The 15,517-nt window shown below is 40.3% G+C and overlaps 2 protein-coding genes across 2 annotated transcripts in view; both read right to left on the bottom strand.

Annotated features, from left to right (window-relative positions):
* LOC6573483 overlaps positions 1-15,517 on the bottom strand; it is a 43,274-nt gene that overhangs the window by 4,569 nt on the left and 23,188 nt on the right. Inside the window, exons 5-8 of the mRNA XM_044007309.1 lie at positions 6,167-6,277; positions 5,130-5,988; positions 1,216-1,306; positions 121-1,157 (exon numbers count right to left, since the gene is read on the bottom strand). Coding sequence (XP_043863244.1) covers positions 121-1,157; positions 1,216-1,306; positions 5,130-5,988; positions 6,167-6,277 — 2,098 coding nt within the window. The remainder of the gene's footprint in view (positions 1-120; positions 1,158-1,215; positions 1,307-5,129; positions 5,989-6,166; positions 6,278-15,517) is intronic.
* On the bottom strand, positions 8,274-10,137 carry LOC26528669 (trichohyalin). The gene has a single exon (XM_015166941.3). It carries the CDS (start codon positions 10,030-10,032, stop codon positions 8,419-8,421), a length of 1,614 nt encoding a protein of 537 aa, XP_015022427.1. The 5' UTR covers positions 10,033-10,137; the 3' UTR covers positions 8,274-8,418.

Raw genomic sequence — 15,517 nt, 5'->3', positions numbered from 1 at the left:
TTTAATGCTCAATATAATTTATGTAATGGTTTACTAATTGTTTTTTACAACTAAATTATCTCGTTTATTGAACTCACATAAACAATATGTTTGATAGTTAAAATCCCTGGCAATACTTACGAGTTAAAATCGGGTCTCATGTCTGGTTGTTCGGCCCAACACTGTCGCATTATGTTGATGGCCTCCGGTGGTGCCGCTCCCTTGGATACTGAGGGTCTGATTAGGGGCGGTGGCTTCTTAAGCTTGGCTATAATCTCATCTGGCGACAGGGAGAGCATGCAATAGGGTTCACCCCGCACCACCACCTCCTGCATGATGATGCCGAAGGAGTAGACATCGCCCATCTGTGTGCCCATCTGCACGCGTCCATGCTGATGATGATGATGATGATGGTGTTGTTGCTGTGGCTGTGTTTTCATTGTGCGCAGCAGCTCTGGCGCCGTCCACAGCAGCTCCTTGTTGCTGCGTGGCACTTGAGCCAGGCCCTGCATTTCGTAGAAGGAATTCAGGCCATAGTCGGTAATCTTGAGAACCCATCGGGCGTCGACCACACAGTTTCGGGAGGTCAGTGCGCCATGAATGCGCAGCGGAGAGGCGTGTAGGTAGCGCATACCGCGCACCAGATCAGTCAACAGACTTAGGCGGAAAGACCAGTCCAGCTTAATCTCATCCATGATAAGCACATCCTGCAGCGAGCCGCGCGAGCAATAATCGAAGACCATAGCCGTGCGACTCGGATCCGACAGCCAGCCAATCAGCGGATTTATATTCTCGTGTCGCAGCCCATGCGCCATCACTAGTAGATCCATGGCCTTGGATCGCAGCTCGGCCGAGCCATTCAAGGGTATCTCCTTGAGCTGCACCAGATCGCCATTGTAGCGAGCGCGCATGTCCAGATGGGCTGGCTTATGGCGAGCCAGGCTGCCCGAAGCCGAAGTGCCACTCTTGCCGTTAACCGTTCCACCAGTGGCGGTGCCACCAGCTCCAGCTAGCGCACCACTGTTGCCCCCCGCAGTCGCCCCGGGAATCACAAAGCCCAGATTCTTAAGCGATCCAATCGAACCCTTCAGCAAATCTGGCTTATCCACCTCGGGACCCCCAAATTCCTGCAGCTGCTGTAGCCAGCAGCAGAGCATGGCCTCAATGCCCTCGTCCACCTGCAAATGCTTGAATTATATATGTGCTTCAAATACAAATACAGAAACGTTCCCTTACCCGACGCGAGTCCACAGGAAACACAAAGTCACTGGCCGAGAGCACAATCTTGTTGGGTCCCTTCGACAGTCTTTTGCGCAGAAAGTAGTTTCTGGATGGTGGAATTCGTTATGAAAAATAGTAAATAAATAAATAAATAATTATAAATTTATAAATGTATAGATATTGAAGAATATGCATTTATATATTTATATAGTTAACTGTGCAATTCTTTTCTCGTTTTTAATTTATTTTCCATATTTCTCAATTAAATTAGTACGCTTTCCTCATCATTTACTTCTACTTTTCTCCATCACCTCAAAATGACCTGCAGCAGTTTTATCGGAACTGCAACAAAAGCTTGCAACTACTTCAAACTGAGCTTAATTAATCGTAGCATGAAATCAATCAAATTCATTGTTGGTTGGTGGCTCTGCCCCTATTTGCATACCCTGCACAGTTGGCAATAAAGGGTGTAATAATTATGTGAAACCAGTAATGCAGACAGAATATCTATGGATATTCTAGAGTGCAGTCATAAATGTTAGGCAAGACAAAAGAGTTTAAAAATATGTAAAATATAATATATTTTTTCTTAAATGCATTCCATTTGCATAGCTCTATCATTTGAATGGCATTCAAATTCCCAATTTATTCTTCGAATTTCTCTATAGAAAATAATCAAGTTAATTAGTATAAGAGTATACTTAAGAATGTAAATATATATGCAAATTTAAATAGCTGTTATCCAAGTTTAGGGTATAGGAACGTAGCACTGCTTAGCTCATACTTGCAGTTTTGTTGTTGTTTGTTAGTGTTATCCACAGTGAAATGTGTATTTATTAGCTTAGTCAGGCATTGGCCCTTGGCCGTTGGCTCCTGTTGGGTCCTGCGGTTACCTGCAGCAGTTAGTTGACAATACAATAGAACACCCGCCTGGCTGGCTGGAGGGGGCAGACAGTTCACGCCCACTGTTGCAAAATTGCAAATTCATGGAACAATTGTTAAGCCAGAAGTTGGCCAAGTTGTGTAAGGTTAAGTGTATTATGCGCATTAAGAGGCATTAACTGAACCTAGTCGAAAGTCTTTGGGCACACGTGTAACGGCTGTTAAGTAGCCAACCCCAAAGCCATTAAAGTTTTTCTATTTACGGCACAGCTTACGGCTTAACCACAGAAAACTTTTATCTCTGCGTTAACCAGGCTGATAATCAACCGGATCGTTCAGCATAAAAACAGTTTGCGCGTGTGCATCATTTTCTATACCCTATTCACTAATGCCATAGGCAATACATATTCGCAGAGCCTGTTTGGGCGTTGCCGAAAGATTAAGCGGGTAAGTGCTATCAATTTATTGATTTGCTAAACAGATTTGGGCGCATTTTTGCATGAAAGCTTGAAAGAGTTATTGCATTAAAAAAAGTGAAAACTATAAAAGTCATGTGGGTTTTTAGGTAAAGATAAAAAAAAAAAAAAATTATAATAATAATAGAAAATACTTTTGTTTTGATAAGAATTATTTTTTGATAATAGTAACTGTAGTGGTCTGGGCTTACATTATTGTTTATAATAATCAATATAAATAGTCATAAAATAAAAAAATAAATATATATAAAATATATAAAAAATACTTATATTTTAATATAATGTAATAATAATATAATATTATATAATAATCATAATAAATATCTATATCATATTTAAGAAATCGCTACTAGAGTGCAGCCAGATCAGAAATATTAAACTTTTATATTAAATAAACCCTCAAGCTTGAGTAGATATAAAAAGTTTTTATTGCGTTTTCAATACACACTCCAGGGCATCTACTAGTCGTTCACACTGAATTGCCTGTTTTTGTTTGTCCTGGCCGTTTTCTGTTTGCTGTCAGGCCTGTTTTGCTTGGCACACGCTAATTAAAACTTCATGAGTTGCATTTCAAGTAGTGGCAAAAAAAAAATAAATAATAAAATAAATAAATAAATAAAAAAAATTGGTTTCATTGCTGTGTTGTGGCTTTAATTTCGGACATGTAGCGTAACCAGCTTTAAAGGCTCCCCACCTTTAAAATAAAATTGTAGCCGATATAATTGCCGCTCTCGTGGGAAGTGTTGCTGATAAGTCAAAGAATAAATGATTTGTCAAACCACACTTGACACACTCGTATTTCTGCCTGAATTTTTTATATAAATCAATTTATTTGTGTGTTTGTGTCAAGTTTAGTGTGCAACGCATTGATGAATGTAATGTAATGATTGTAATTAATTTAATGCTTCTCCTAATGGACGAGGCGAGTGTTTAGGTTTGTATATTTAGCTGTATATATACATACATATATATATACATATAACTTTGCCTGTTGTGCTTTAGAAGTAATTTATTTGTGGCTTGTGAATTGATTTTCCGTAAATTTATTTTTGGCCAAAACAATGTTGATGCTATTTTGGCTTATTCAAGCACGCAGTTATTTGAATTCCTTAAATTCTTAGAGTTTATTCGTGTGATAAGTAATTAATATATTAAATTGGCAAATAGGAGACAATTTAGCAATTTAATTCAAGTGCCGGAAATGCCCGTTGATATTCAGAACATGAAATCAGTTTCTATGAGCACTAATTGAAATGAAATGCGAAACAAATTCATAATAAATTTATTCATTTGGCGCATGCCTAAAATACGACTTTGTTCAGTGAGTGCGCCGCACTTAATAAAATTAAAAGCTATCTAATTATATGCTATGCAAAAACCAAACTAACATTTTACAAAAACCGAGAACTTCAATGCAATGGCATCAGGCAATTAACGACTTCAAACAGAGGGTGAGGAAGAGGGGGGGAAGGAGGGGGAGAGGCGCGAGCAACGGCAAAGAATCCTAATGATGCAAATTAAAATGGAAATTGCCACGCGCCAAATATTTTACGCCCAACCCCAATGGCGTGGGCGAAGCTTTCAAATCTAAAACGGACCTCTTAGGTGCCCTAATTGATTATGCCAATCTTTTGTTGTACTCCCAGAAGCTCATAAAATAAATTAAAATATTATTTAAAGAAAACGAAAACAGTTGAAGCTACATAATGTTGTATAATGTGAGTCCTTCTTTTTATTTGTATCTTATTTAAGAATTAAATTTAAATATTAAAAGGTGAAAATTATATATGTATTATATTTTCTTTAATTTTAATTTTTTTTTTAAATTTTTTTTTTTGTGCTCATTTATCTCTCATATAAGCATAAAAGCTCTTTGAATTTAATTAAAGCATAAATGCGAATTATCCGGCCATAAGCTGATTAAAAAGAAGCAACATTTACAGAGCTCACATCAAAGTTAACGACATTAATTCACATTAATCTAAGGCTTAAATTTAATTCAATTTGAATAATTAAGGCCTCATATGAGTTTTTGATTGTATAATAATAATGAGGCTGACTTGTCTTAAAGCCATTTTTTGGATCTTTAATAAACTGAGTTGAATTCGATATTTTGTTAATTCAGAAAAATTTTATTTACGAATAATCAGTATTTCCCCTTAAAGATATTCGATGTGCTAAGTCTTGCTGCCAATATCTGATATATCAGAAAAAGGTTATGATTTTTGAAATTTGAATTTTCATATATTATAAATTAGGAATATTCATTCCAAAGAGATTTCAGTTTACCAATTTGAGCTACACAAAGATATTCTTTAATCCTTGGCTTCTGTGATTTGTTAAACATTGCTGACTGCACAAATAGTAAGAAACTAGAGAACCTTCTCAGCAAAACCTTGAAGCAAATTCAAGCTTCAGCTTACTTTGTGTGTTTAAAAGTTGAAAGCATAGCCCGAGGTGCTTCTACGCTTCTGAATCAAACAGAAAAAAGCACTCGACTTAGATTTATTCCTCGCCTAAGGAAATATTTGATGTGTTAGTATTAGGCGAAGGCGTTTGTGATTTACTTACCTCACGGCTATGCCGGCAGCAACGCTGGCCGCCACAATGATGATTAGCAAGCCAATACATATTGCCGCAATTGTCCAACAGATGGCGCCACAGTGCCAAATCTGAGCGTTGCTGACCAGGAGCCATTCATCGTAGCCCGGCTGAATGGAGTGCGTTATATAGCTGCCCGATTGTCCCAGTGCCTTGTCACCCTCAAGTATGAGCAGAGGACGCCATTTGTACGAGCCAAGTGCAGCATCCACAACAATGTCCAGAACCAGAAAATCGTATTTCGGTTTGCCAGCCGTCGCATTGCCAGTGGTAATGTGCGACAGCAGCAGATCGTAGAGCGAGAACAGATTCATAAAGGGACGCAGTCTGTTGAGACTGGCATTTTGATGAGCCAGCGCCTCCATGGTCGCCTCCGCATCACTCAACAAGAGCTCGGACGCTGGAGTACGAAAATTATGCACCATCGCCATGCCAATACCGGCCGCATTCAAATAGTGCCGATGCTTATCGCTTAGCAGAGTCAGCACCAACAGATTGCTGGTCACCAGCCCAGACCCAGGCAGCTTTGGCATGCTGCTACTATTCCCATTGTCAATTCCACTGGAACTGACACTGTCATTGCCATTGCTGATGCTATTGCTGTTGTTGTTGGCATTGCTGTTGCTGCTGTTATGGCCATTACCATTACCATTGCGAGTGGCCGCATTGATGCGTGCCAAATATTTGTAGAGTCGATGCTCGACATTCAATGAGCTGGCTACCATATCGATGAGCAATACTCTCGTCTGTTGATCCCGGTCAGTCCACTTGCCCCTGCGTAGCCAGCGCAGCGTGCTATCATCGTTCAGAGGGGCCGTAATAATAATTGCTAAGCTCACGCATTAAATGTGCGGCCAAAGAGAAGCAGAGATGCAGGGAGCGAAAGGAGAAGGAGATGGAGAAAGTGTAAATGCAGATTTTCGTTGTCGATCTGTTCAACTAGCCATTTTAATTGGCATCGGCTTTGGCATTGGCATCGGCTGCTGCTACATACGCAATATACATACCTTGGCCAGGCTTATCCTGTTCATGCAGGTCACGTACTGTGTCGCCAATTTCAATGCGATAAGGTATATGTAAGTTGGCCGCAATGGCCAATGGTAGGCCCCAATTGTCGTCTGCAAGTAGACAGATAGAGAGAGAGAGAGAGAGAGACCATGAGATAACGTCAAAGAGGGCGTAATATAGAGGCTGGGAGGAGGGGCAGCAAGGTAGCTCAACAGCTGTGACAGTCTTTGCGGTTGCCTCACCATCTCTCGCTGAAAACAAAATTGTATTTTGCTGCACGTTGCAGCCAATTTCGATGTTGCTGCCACTTGATTCCAACTGCCAGCACACGCTCATTCGTTTCGTGCTATATTAGGTGTTGGCAATTTTAAGTCGAAGCTGCTAAGCGAGCATTAAGCAAACTGTTTTGAGACGATGCAATGTGCAATATAGTAATATTGTATAGCAATATAATATTCTATGTCAATCTCAATAGAGGCGAATGGCTTCATATTGAATTTTATTTACTAAATATTATTTTTATCACTATCTGAGCAGCAAATATAATTCTAATTTGGGCAGGTATATTCCTAATCAATTTTGAAAAGAAAGTTCAATATTTTGGATTCTGAATCTCATTTTATATATTTTTGAAGTGTTGTTCTTTTATTATATGTATAATTATTATTATTACTATTATTTGTTATTACTTGTATAATTATTATATTATTTTTATTCGACTATAGCTATAATTTGCATTGATACTAAATTAAATTATTAAAGGCATTAAATTAGGGAGTTCGCAAGTTGTAGATAATCTTTATTATTATAGTTTCTGCGTTTAAGTTCGAGCAACTTCAGTTTGTTATTTATTTTACAAATTAATGAATGTTAAGCTCCGCTCACAAAACTAAATTATTTATGTATTTATTTAGAAGTTTGAGATAATGTGAAACTATAACTAAATTATATAGTAATGCACAGAGGCCTTCGGCTTAACTAAACTATAATTACACTATATAATTACCAGCTTGCTATTCAACTTATTTCAGAACAAAATTATCTTCTAAGCTAGGAATACCTTCCCTAGATACCATTCTCACTGCGCTCACATTCATTGCCTCTCATGCAAATTCTTCTACAACTCTTTAAATGGAAGCTTGCAGTTGAAAATGTTTCACAATCTTACTAAGCAGATTTATTCATCTTCTAACTGAGTTTTTGTAGTTCTGAATTGTATTCTATTTCTCATCAGTCAGACTCCACTTTATACTTGACGAAGTGTCTGACTTGTTTCTTCACCCTGAGAAAAGGCTACTCATACCCAGCGTGAATGCCGAATTGACGACTAGGATTAAGATAACGCCACTCTTGACTAGATTTTGGCTCAGTGCAATTTGAGACATCCCTTTGCCAGCTGTATCAATCAATTATTACTAAACACATTAGAATACCTAGATGTTACGTCCCTTACATTACGGTTTATTGGGAATTTATGAGCCTAATTAGTATATCTTCAATTGCTCATCAGTGTTGCTACTTATGGCCATGATTCAGTGCTTGATTACCTAGGAAGAGGGAAGCTTTCATAGAAATTGTGTGGCAACAATTGCCTTTGTCGCCTTTGGGTGCCCAATTTGGAAAGGTGAAAGTCAAGTCAGTAATAGTGTTGTCATTGTCAGGTGTCAGAGGAAAAGAAAATGGCCCCAGCACATTGTTGCTGCTCATTTTATTGACAAGCAGTGACATGTTGTTGCCGAGGGCTGGGAGGCCAGCAGCGAGGCTTTTGCTGGATAATGGCCCAATATCTAAGGTCAACTGGGCATTGTATTAATGCTGTTTTTGTTGTTGTTGTTGAACAGTTTTAACAGAGAATGATGGGCCCAACAAGGCAGATTAATTTCATGGCTAAGTAAAAGCAGTTGCTGTAAGCGCAAATGGCCTGCCTAGGTGCAAATAGCTGCGCAGACAAGTTCTAGGAAAAGAAAAGAGGAAAACAAGTTTTCTTGTGCAGAAGATGCTAAGGCAACTGCTTAGTGGATGGACAGGTACCCGGGGCAGCGAGAAACAAGCGAATGAAGCTGAAGCACCACAGCAACTTTTAAAGCTCTGAAGTAGACGAGAAAATAGTTTTTTATTGCCAAAACAATTCGAGCACTCGAACTTGGCACAGCTTAATTTATTGGGATTCTCTCTTGAACTAAACACTGAACGCTTAACTTGTGGTATTTATCTGAGCTGGCACGAAAACGAAATTTGTTCATGGCATGTCTCATTTAACATCACATTTGCAGCTCTTGAATGCATCTCTTTGAGTCTTCGGCTGAGTGTCTCCACCTCCGGCCTCGGGCTCGGCTCCTGCTTCGGGTTTCTTCGCTGCTGGCGTTGCACGGTCACACACCTGAGCCATCAGGCCGCAGTCGTTGCGAGCTGCCTTTGGGAAGGGGCAGCTATCTATGCCGGTCTTCGCAATCAGCTCATCCATTTGCTGCTGACTCATGGGCGCCTTGGCAACGTATTTGTTTTTGGGACAGGCGTGTATTTTCCAATTGGGATGCGCGGGCAGATAGTCTGTGGGCTCCTGCAGGAACTGTGCAGCTAGCTGAATGCACACCTCGGGATCGTCGACGGCTTTCAATAGCTTCTGCTCGAAGGCCCGCTCCTCCTCGGCCTGAATGCGCTTCATCTCCTTAATTTGGGCATTTAAATCGAGGCACCTCTGTCGTTGCTGGCAGCGTATCATGGTCCTTGTGACGGGCGGATGGACGAAACGATTTTCGGGCATTTTATTCTCATGCACCTCAGCTTCCAGGCGCATTTTGCGCTCAATTTCCTCGCAGATCTGCTTCTTGAGATACGCGTGACAGCGTGCGGTTTCCTCGCGCTTGGCGCGTGTTCGCTCCGCCACGTTGTTCTTGCAGCAATAGTCCACATGGAAGAGATCGTCGGTGCGATCGTTCATCATCTTCTCAATGCCCAGCTCGAGGTTGCGCATGCGTCGCACATATGCAATGTATTCGTGAGTGGCGCGCGCCAATTCGCGCTTCGTGCGGCAGATGCGCTCCTTGGCCTCTGCCTCGAGGCGTTGCGTCTCGCGTATGAACTCCTCGTGCTCGGCCTTCTCGGCCTCCCATTGAGCGATCTTTTCGCATTTGCGGCGTCGTATTTCCTCAAGCAGTTCGTTGCGATACTTCTCCTTGTTTTTGTCCAATTCCCGGTGCTTGTAGTCGAAGTCCTCCAGGCGCAGCTCCTCAATCAGCTTGTCCGCATTGATGGTGTCCTGGCGTTTCTCTGCGAGCTCCTTCTGTCGTTTTTCCTCATGCTCCTCCAGTTGTACTTCCAGCACCTTGGTTATCTGGCTCTTCAGCTGTTCGCGCGTGCGTCTCTCATACTCTTCCACTCGATCGTACTCCTCCCAACGGCGTTTCTCGAGTTGCAGCCAATAGTTCTCCCTTTCGCATTCGCGGCGCTTCATGCGCAGGTTCTCTTGCATCTGCTCCTCCAGGCAGATTCTGGTATCCTCGCGATCCTTCTGGCGCAGTGCCTCGCGCAGCTCATAGCAATTCAGCATGACCTGCTGCATACGTTTGGCATCGCAGAATTCCTTGTGGCGTTTGTCTCTTGCCGCCTTGATCTCGTTCAGTCGCTCCTGGCGGTTGCGTATCTCGTCGTCCAGGCGGTTCTTGACCTTGCTGGCAAACTCCTGCTCATACTGCTTGTCCTCGTTGTCGAGCATATTCTTCAAGCGCTGGCTGCGCTCCTGCAACTCCTCCTGCGCCGTCTGCTGTGCCTTGGCCACTAGCAGACCAATTTGCGTGTGTAGACTCTTGCGGTCTGTGCGTTCCATAAACTGAAAGTGTTCATCCCCTCTGCCATGATTCTGCATTTTGATGAAATTTTAACAAATAGAAATAAATCACTACGCAGGACAATCAGTTTGTCAATTTTTGTCGTCTGTATGCTATTCTCATATGGAGTCCATTCGGAGTTCACAGAGGCAACTAGATTTTGTTAGAAATCGAATTTACATTTGGAAAATTTTGACTGAAATTGGATTAGATATACATACATAGATGTAGATTGGGCAACCCCCATGCGCTGGGTTGCATTCAGAAATTGTGTATGCAAATTTTGCTCCCCTATCTAAATGAATAAATATCATGCACAAATTTTGATCGAAAGCCTCAACTTCAATGCTCGTTCGACTTTATTAACTATTGAAGTCACCTGCCTATACTTAACCCCAACACTTTATACATACTCTATCAAAAGTCTATATAATTGTATTTTAGTAAGCCCTCTATACATAATTTGACTCATCCAGCAATTGTGAAGTCTTTTTCGTCTGGCATTGTCATGCTTAATGGCATAATTGCTTGGTTACAAAAGGTGCATAATTAATGAGCAGCGGCAAAGGAGACCAGCGCAATTCGCTCAGGCGTTTTATGGTTAAACATTAATTGCCAATGAGCTGGCGAAAAGTCAGCGCTAATACAATATTACCCATACGTCATGTTGCCGAGACCATTTAACGCAATTGCTGTGTGTACGCAAAGAAAGAAAAAAATTGAATTAAGTCCCTCTGCCTTTCGATATTTTTCCTACCCCCTGAGGGTAGGTGCATCAAATATTTATAGCATTCACGGCTTCAACGCAAACTGCTTTCGTTGTTTGTGTTTTGGTTTCTGTTGCTCTTCTGCATTCTACTCATTTTTTGTTTTTTTATTTTTGCTGTTGTGTGGCATACGAGTTAGTTCCTCAGGCTGTTTCTCTTTACAAAAAGTATTTGGCACTTGCCGCTGCTGCTGCTGCTGTTTCAGCTGCCACCGTTACCCTTAACTCAATTAGCAATGCAACTGACACACTAATTAACTCAGATGCGAGATGAAAAGCTGCACAACTTTTAGCCAGATGCCACACATCTGCTCTTGCCATAGTTGCGAGTAGCAAACTTGCTGTAGCTCCTGTTGTTGTTGATGCGCCTGCTGCGCCTGCTGCTGCTGCTGCTGCGACTCAGTGTAGCTCCCCAGCCCTGCCCAAATATTGGCAAGCGTATGTTTGCCCAAGTGCAAAATTGTGTCATTACGCAACTGCAGAGCGCCGCTTTACTGTCAACAAACAGCTCACATTTTCGGATACATGCGTTTTGCACATGCCATAACTTATGCCAGCCCATTTTGGGCCATACTCAAGTTTTGTAGTTGCGCCTTCATGCAAATTAAGTTACCGTTATGTGTACAAACTAAATGCACCCAATAGGGTTAGGATTGATAAGCTATAGCAACTACTATGAATGGTAATTCCATTTCTAAATTAAATAAATTCTCAATTATTTATTTTATTTTCTTATGTCTCATTTTAGTTCTTCGCTGATTTCTAATTTAATTTTTAATAAAAATAGGATCAAAATATTAAATATTTATTCAAAAATCACTTAACACTGGCAGAACGTATCAATTTCAATGTAAAGATTGTTTCAGTATGTGTGTTTTCAACCACTCACATGTATTGATAGCTTACAATTCAAGAACAGGAATAGCCCTTACAGCCTTTATTAAAATATATACATATATAAAAGAGGAATACTACATTCCCCATTTTCATATTAATAATTCAATAAGCTAAATTGTTTTTCTGTTCTGCGGTCTTAGCTATAAAAGTTCTAGTACTACGCAGCTCTACGAGCATACATTTTTAATTGAATTCGAAGTTTATAATAAAATCAATAACCATCGGCTTTAGTGTAGTTAGATCTTTGACTTTTAATGAATGATTGATTAAAACTAGAATTTTATATTATTCTTATATAACTTCTCTTATTCTTTCTGTTCTTTGATTGTTGGTAACTAAAATGCAATGAAAGTCTATTTGCATACTTATTTATTTGTGCTGCAGCCAATAAACATGCACAAGTACACTCACTGAATCTTAATGTATTTTCATGCAAATACCATAACGCATACGCCGCGTGTGACATGTGCACTGATTGCATTTTTTCGCTATCTATCTGTCTCTCTTTTTCTCATTCTCTGTGCGTGTATTGGTGTATATAGATGTGCCCTTCGTCACTTACAATGTGCTACACTTTCAGCACTGGCCAGGTGGTCATTCCAATTTATTTACCTGCCTGCCCATTTATTTTATGCTGCTATGCAAAAAAAAAAAAAAATGTAAAATGCAAATAGAAAAGAAAATTTTTTCCTGTTTTTGGCAGGGAATTTAGTTCATTTGACCAAGCAAAGCCCCTTTTTTATGCGAACGCAAGCAATAGCCCAGCACGTCGGACTTATTGCGCGTTCGCTTCAAATTTGATGTGCGCGGCAGATTAGTATAACCGTTTCTACCACTCGATTTTAGGGTAAAGACTTTTCAATGGAATGTTTTTTGTTTCATTCCGTTTTCCATTTTGTTTTCCATTTTTTTTTGTTTTTCGCGAGCTGATTGTAAACAACATCACTTGGTTGACCAAATCCGCAGACTAAATAACAAACGTACAAAAGCGCGAGGGAACAGGGCCAAAACCCGAAAAGGCATTTCCATGAAATGTTTGTGCATTTGGTTGGCCAACTCACACTCACACACACACACACAGACACACACGTTAGTGATGTTGATCCTAACTAACTCACACAGCAGCGGTAATTTAAATTTTAAGCAGCCCATGAATATTTAAATGCATAAAATGAAAAAGCACAAATGCAAATACATATGTGTGCACACACACACATAATATAATACCACTCGCTCTATCTATCTCTCTCTCTCTCTCTCTATCTCAGTGTGTGTGCACAGGGCATGCTGTAAGCATATGCAAAGTGCAGACAGTTGGCGCTAAGTATGCGCTCTCAGCTCTTCTACAATGTGTGTATGTATGCTTACAGTCGCGATGGCCATAGAATACGCCGTTCCTTGGCCTTGGCAACATTGCGATGCGGGAATGTGTTTATGTGTGTGTTAGCTGAGGTAAGTAACACAAGCAGCCACAAAGGATGTGCGGTAAGCTATGTGCGGCATATGCTGGCAGCATTAAAGAATGCAAATTCTCAACAAATTCCAAATTACACATTTATTGTGGCTCATTGTGCTTGAAAGATTGATCATATGTAGTTTAGTTAAATCGGCAGTTGCCAGTGCCTAGTTTTCTAGTCAGTTGTTACTTTATATTAATCTCTAATGTACAAATAAATTATCAGAAGGTTTTAGTTGATTTGATCATTTGAGTTGGGTAGAATGCTTAGAATATTTCAGAAATCTTATATACGGTGTCTAGCTTGCATTGAATTGCTGCGGATAGATATATAGATAGACGAAAAGACAGACACACCACAAAGCGGACATTGTACAAAACTCATCTCACTTTATGGGCGAGCACTAAAATTAAACCATTTATTGCCATTCGACTACAAACTGTGGCTAATAGACTAATAAAACAAGGGTGAAGCCTTAAAGTTTAATCAAAGATAACTTCAATTGACGCTAATAATTGATGCTATAGTTTTCGATCAATAAATAATATAGATAGAGTTAATTACAGTGCACAATTTCAGTTTATATGTCAGATAATCCTTAAAAACGCTTTAAGTATAGTTTTCCGTTACCCAGCTTACTTTGTGCTTGAGTGTATGACATAAATAGTTTGTCGTAAAATAGCAATAGTAAGTACGAAAGCATGTAGAGTGTCAATTCGGTTTGGTTTCATTGTCATTTTCATTGCTGTGTTGTGATAAGCGCCTTAAACGTGAGCTTAAAGGAATGCCAGCAATAATATGTAAAAGTTTCATTTTAAATTAAATATTTATGCACACACTCGCAAGCGAGAGAGTTGAAGTGAAGATTATAATTCATTTAATTCGCCGCAAATGCTCGCCACGAAGGCCTGCGCCGAAAGATATGCTACATACTCGAGCAAGGCATTGCAAAGAGAGCCCAACTTGGGGAATACCCTAGAGTTTTGTTAGCGAGCACTAATTGCTTAATACATCCACAAAGTGTTTGAGCAGATGAGTTTTACTGCCTTTATGAGGTCATAAAATGGTATGAATTGAATTCAATTCTAATCTAATTATTTGTGGCAATAAATGGCACACATCTCGCTGATAGCCCCGAGCAGAGTGACTGTAGAGGGAAATTAGCAAATACTTTTGTTTAGTCAAGTGCTTATCACAAGCCACACTGGGCTGAAGCCTTCTCATTCATTAATTCAACTATGCACTAACTAGCTACTTTATGGGGCCTGGCTCTTATCAATGGGCGACACGCCGCATGCGAGCTTCAAGTTAATTATGCAAGTGATTATTAAGTTGATTAAATGTATCTGTATGTCTGTGTGTGTGTGTGTGTGTGTGTGTTTGTAGTGGGTGACAGAACTTGCAACATCCTTTTCCACTTAAATATGTAAATAGTTCTTGGGCGAAGCAGTTGCCCGTCGTCGATATTGTAAGGGAAAAGTTTTCCGAGTCCGTGAAAATGCAATTAAAGTTGAAATTGCATCCTTCGCCATATTGTGTTGGAATTTACATAATGCATGCGAGAGAATCTATTGCGGAATAGTATCAAACTCACAGCTCGATTGATTGAGTTGCAAGATGTTGTCATACTTGTCATTTTATACTTTGAATATGCGATGCAAATTGCTGAATACCAAAAGCGTGATGGGCGGAAGTGACTGAATTTTAAGACTGTCGGAATTTGAATATTGATGGCTTGACAGCCAAATGTTATCAAAAGTCAGTGATTCAAAGTCAGCCCCAAAGTCAAATTCAATGTCAAACCAATCAGCTCATAACTGAGGCAATCAACTCTGGCATATGGCTTCCCTGGTATCGCAAGCACTTGGCCACCTTTTATGGTCCCAAGTCCATTAGCTGTCACTTAGCGTAAAACAAATCATAAATAAAATGTGCTTTTGGCCATGACAAGCAATCGGGCAGCAACTCGACCTAATTATGCTGTCATAAAAAGGAGCTCAACATGATTTTCGTAAGCCCAAATTGAGGAGTCTGAGCCCCAGCAGTCATTGTTAATTGTTCAACAGCCGCGATTAATATCAGTGCCAGACTGACAGCAAAATCTTGAGAGATATATACATACACACGTCTCGCTCAAAGTCTATAGACTTGGTCTCGTTTATGGTCTATTTATGGGCAACGATGTTGCCTCATTATTCATAAAAATGTTTGACCAAATACGCACGAACATTCCCCAAGGAATTGCTATTACAAACAGTTTCTTTATGTGCGTGCGTGTGTGTGCGTGTGTGTGTGTGAGTGTGCGGGCGTCTAGATGTGGGTGTATTCGTGAGTATAAATCAGCGATATGTAGGTGTGGCCTCCGTTTACCCAACTAAACGGCCATAAGGGCTTCCCTTCTAT

The sequence above is a fragment of the Drosophila mojavensis genome, unplaced genomic scaffold, assembly GCF_018153725.1.
Source record: "Drosophila mojavensis isolate 15081-1352.22 unplaced genomic scaffold, ASM1815372v1 contig_16, whole genome shotgun sequence".
Lineage (NCBI taxonomy): Eukaryota > Metazoa > Arthropoda > Insecta > Diptera > Drosophilidae > Drosophila > Drosophila mojavensis.
Note: the sequence above shows the minus strand (reverse complement) of the source record. Positions and strands in the feature narration are given on the sequence as shown.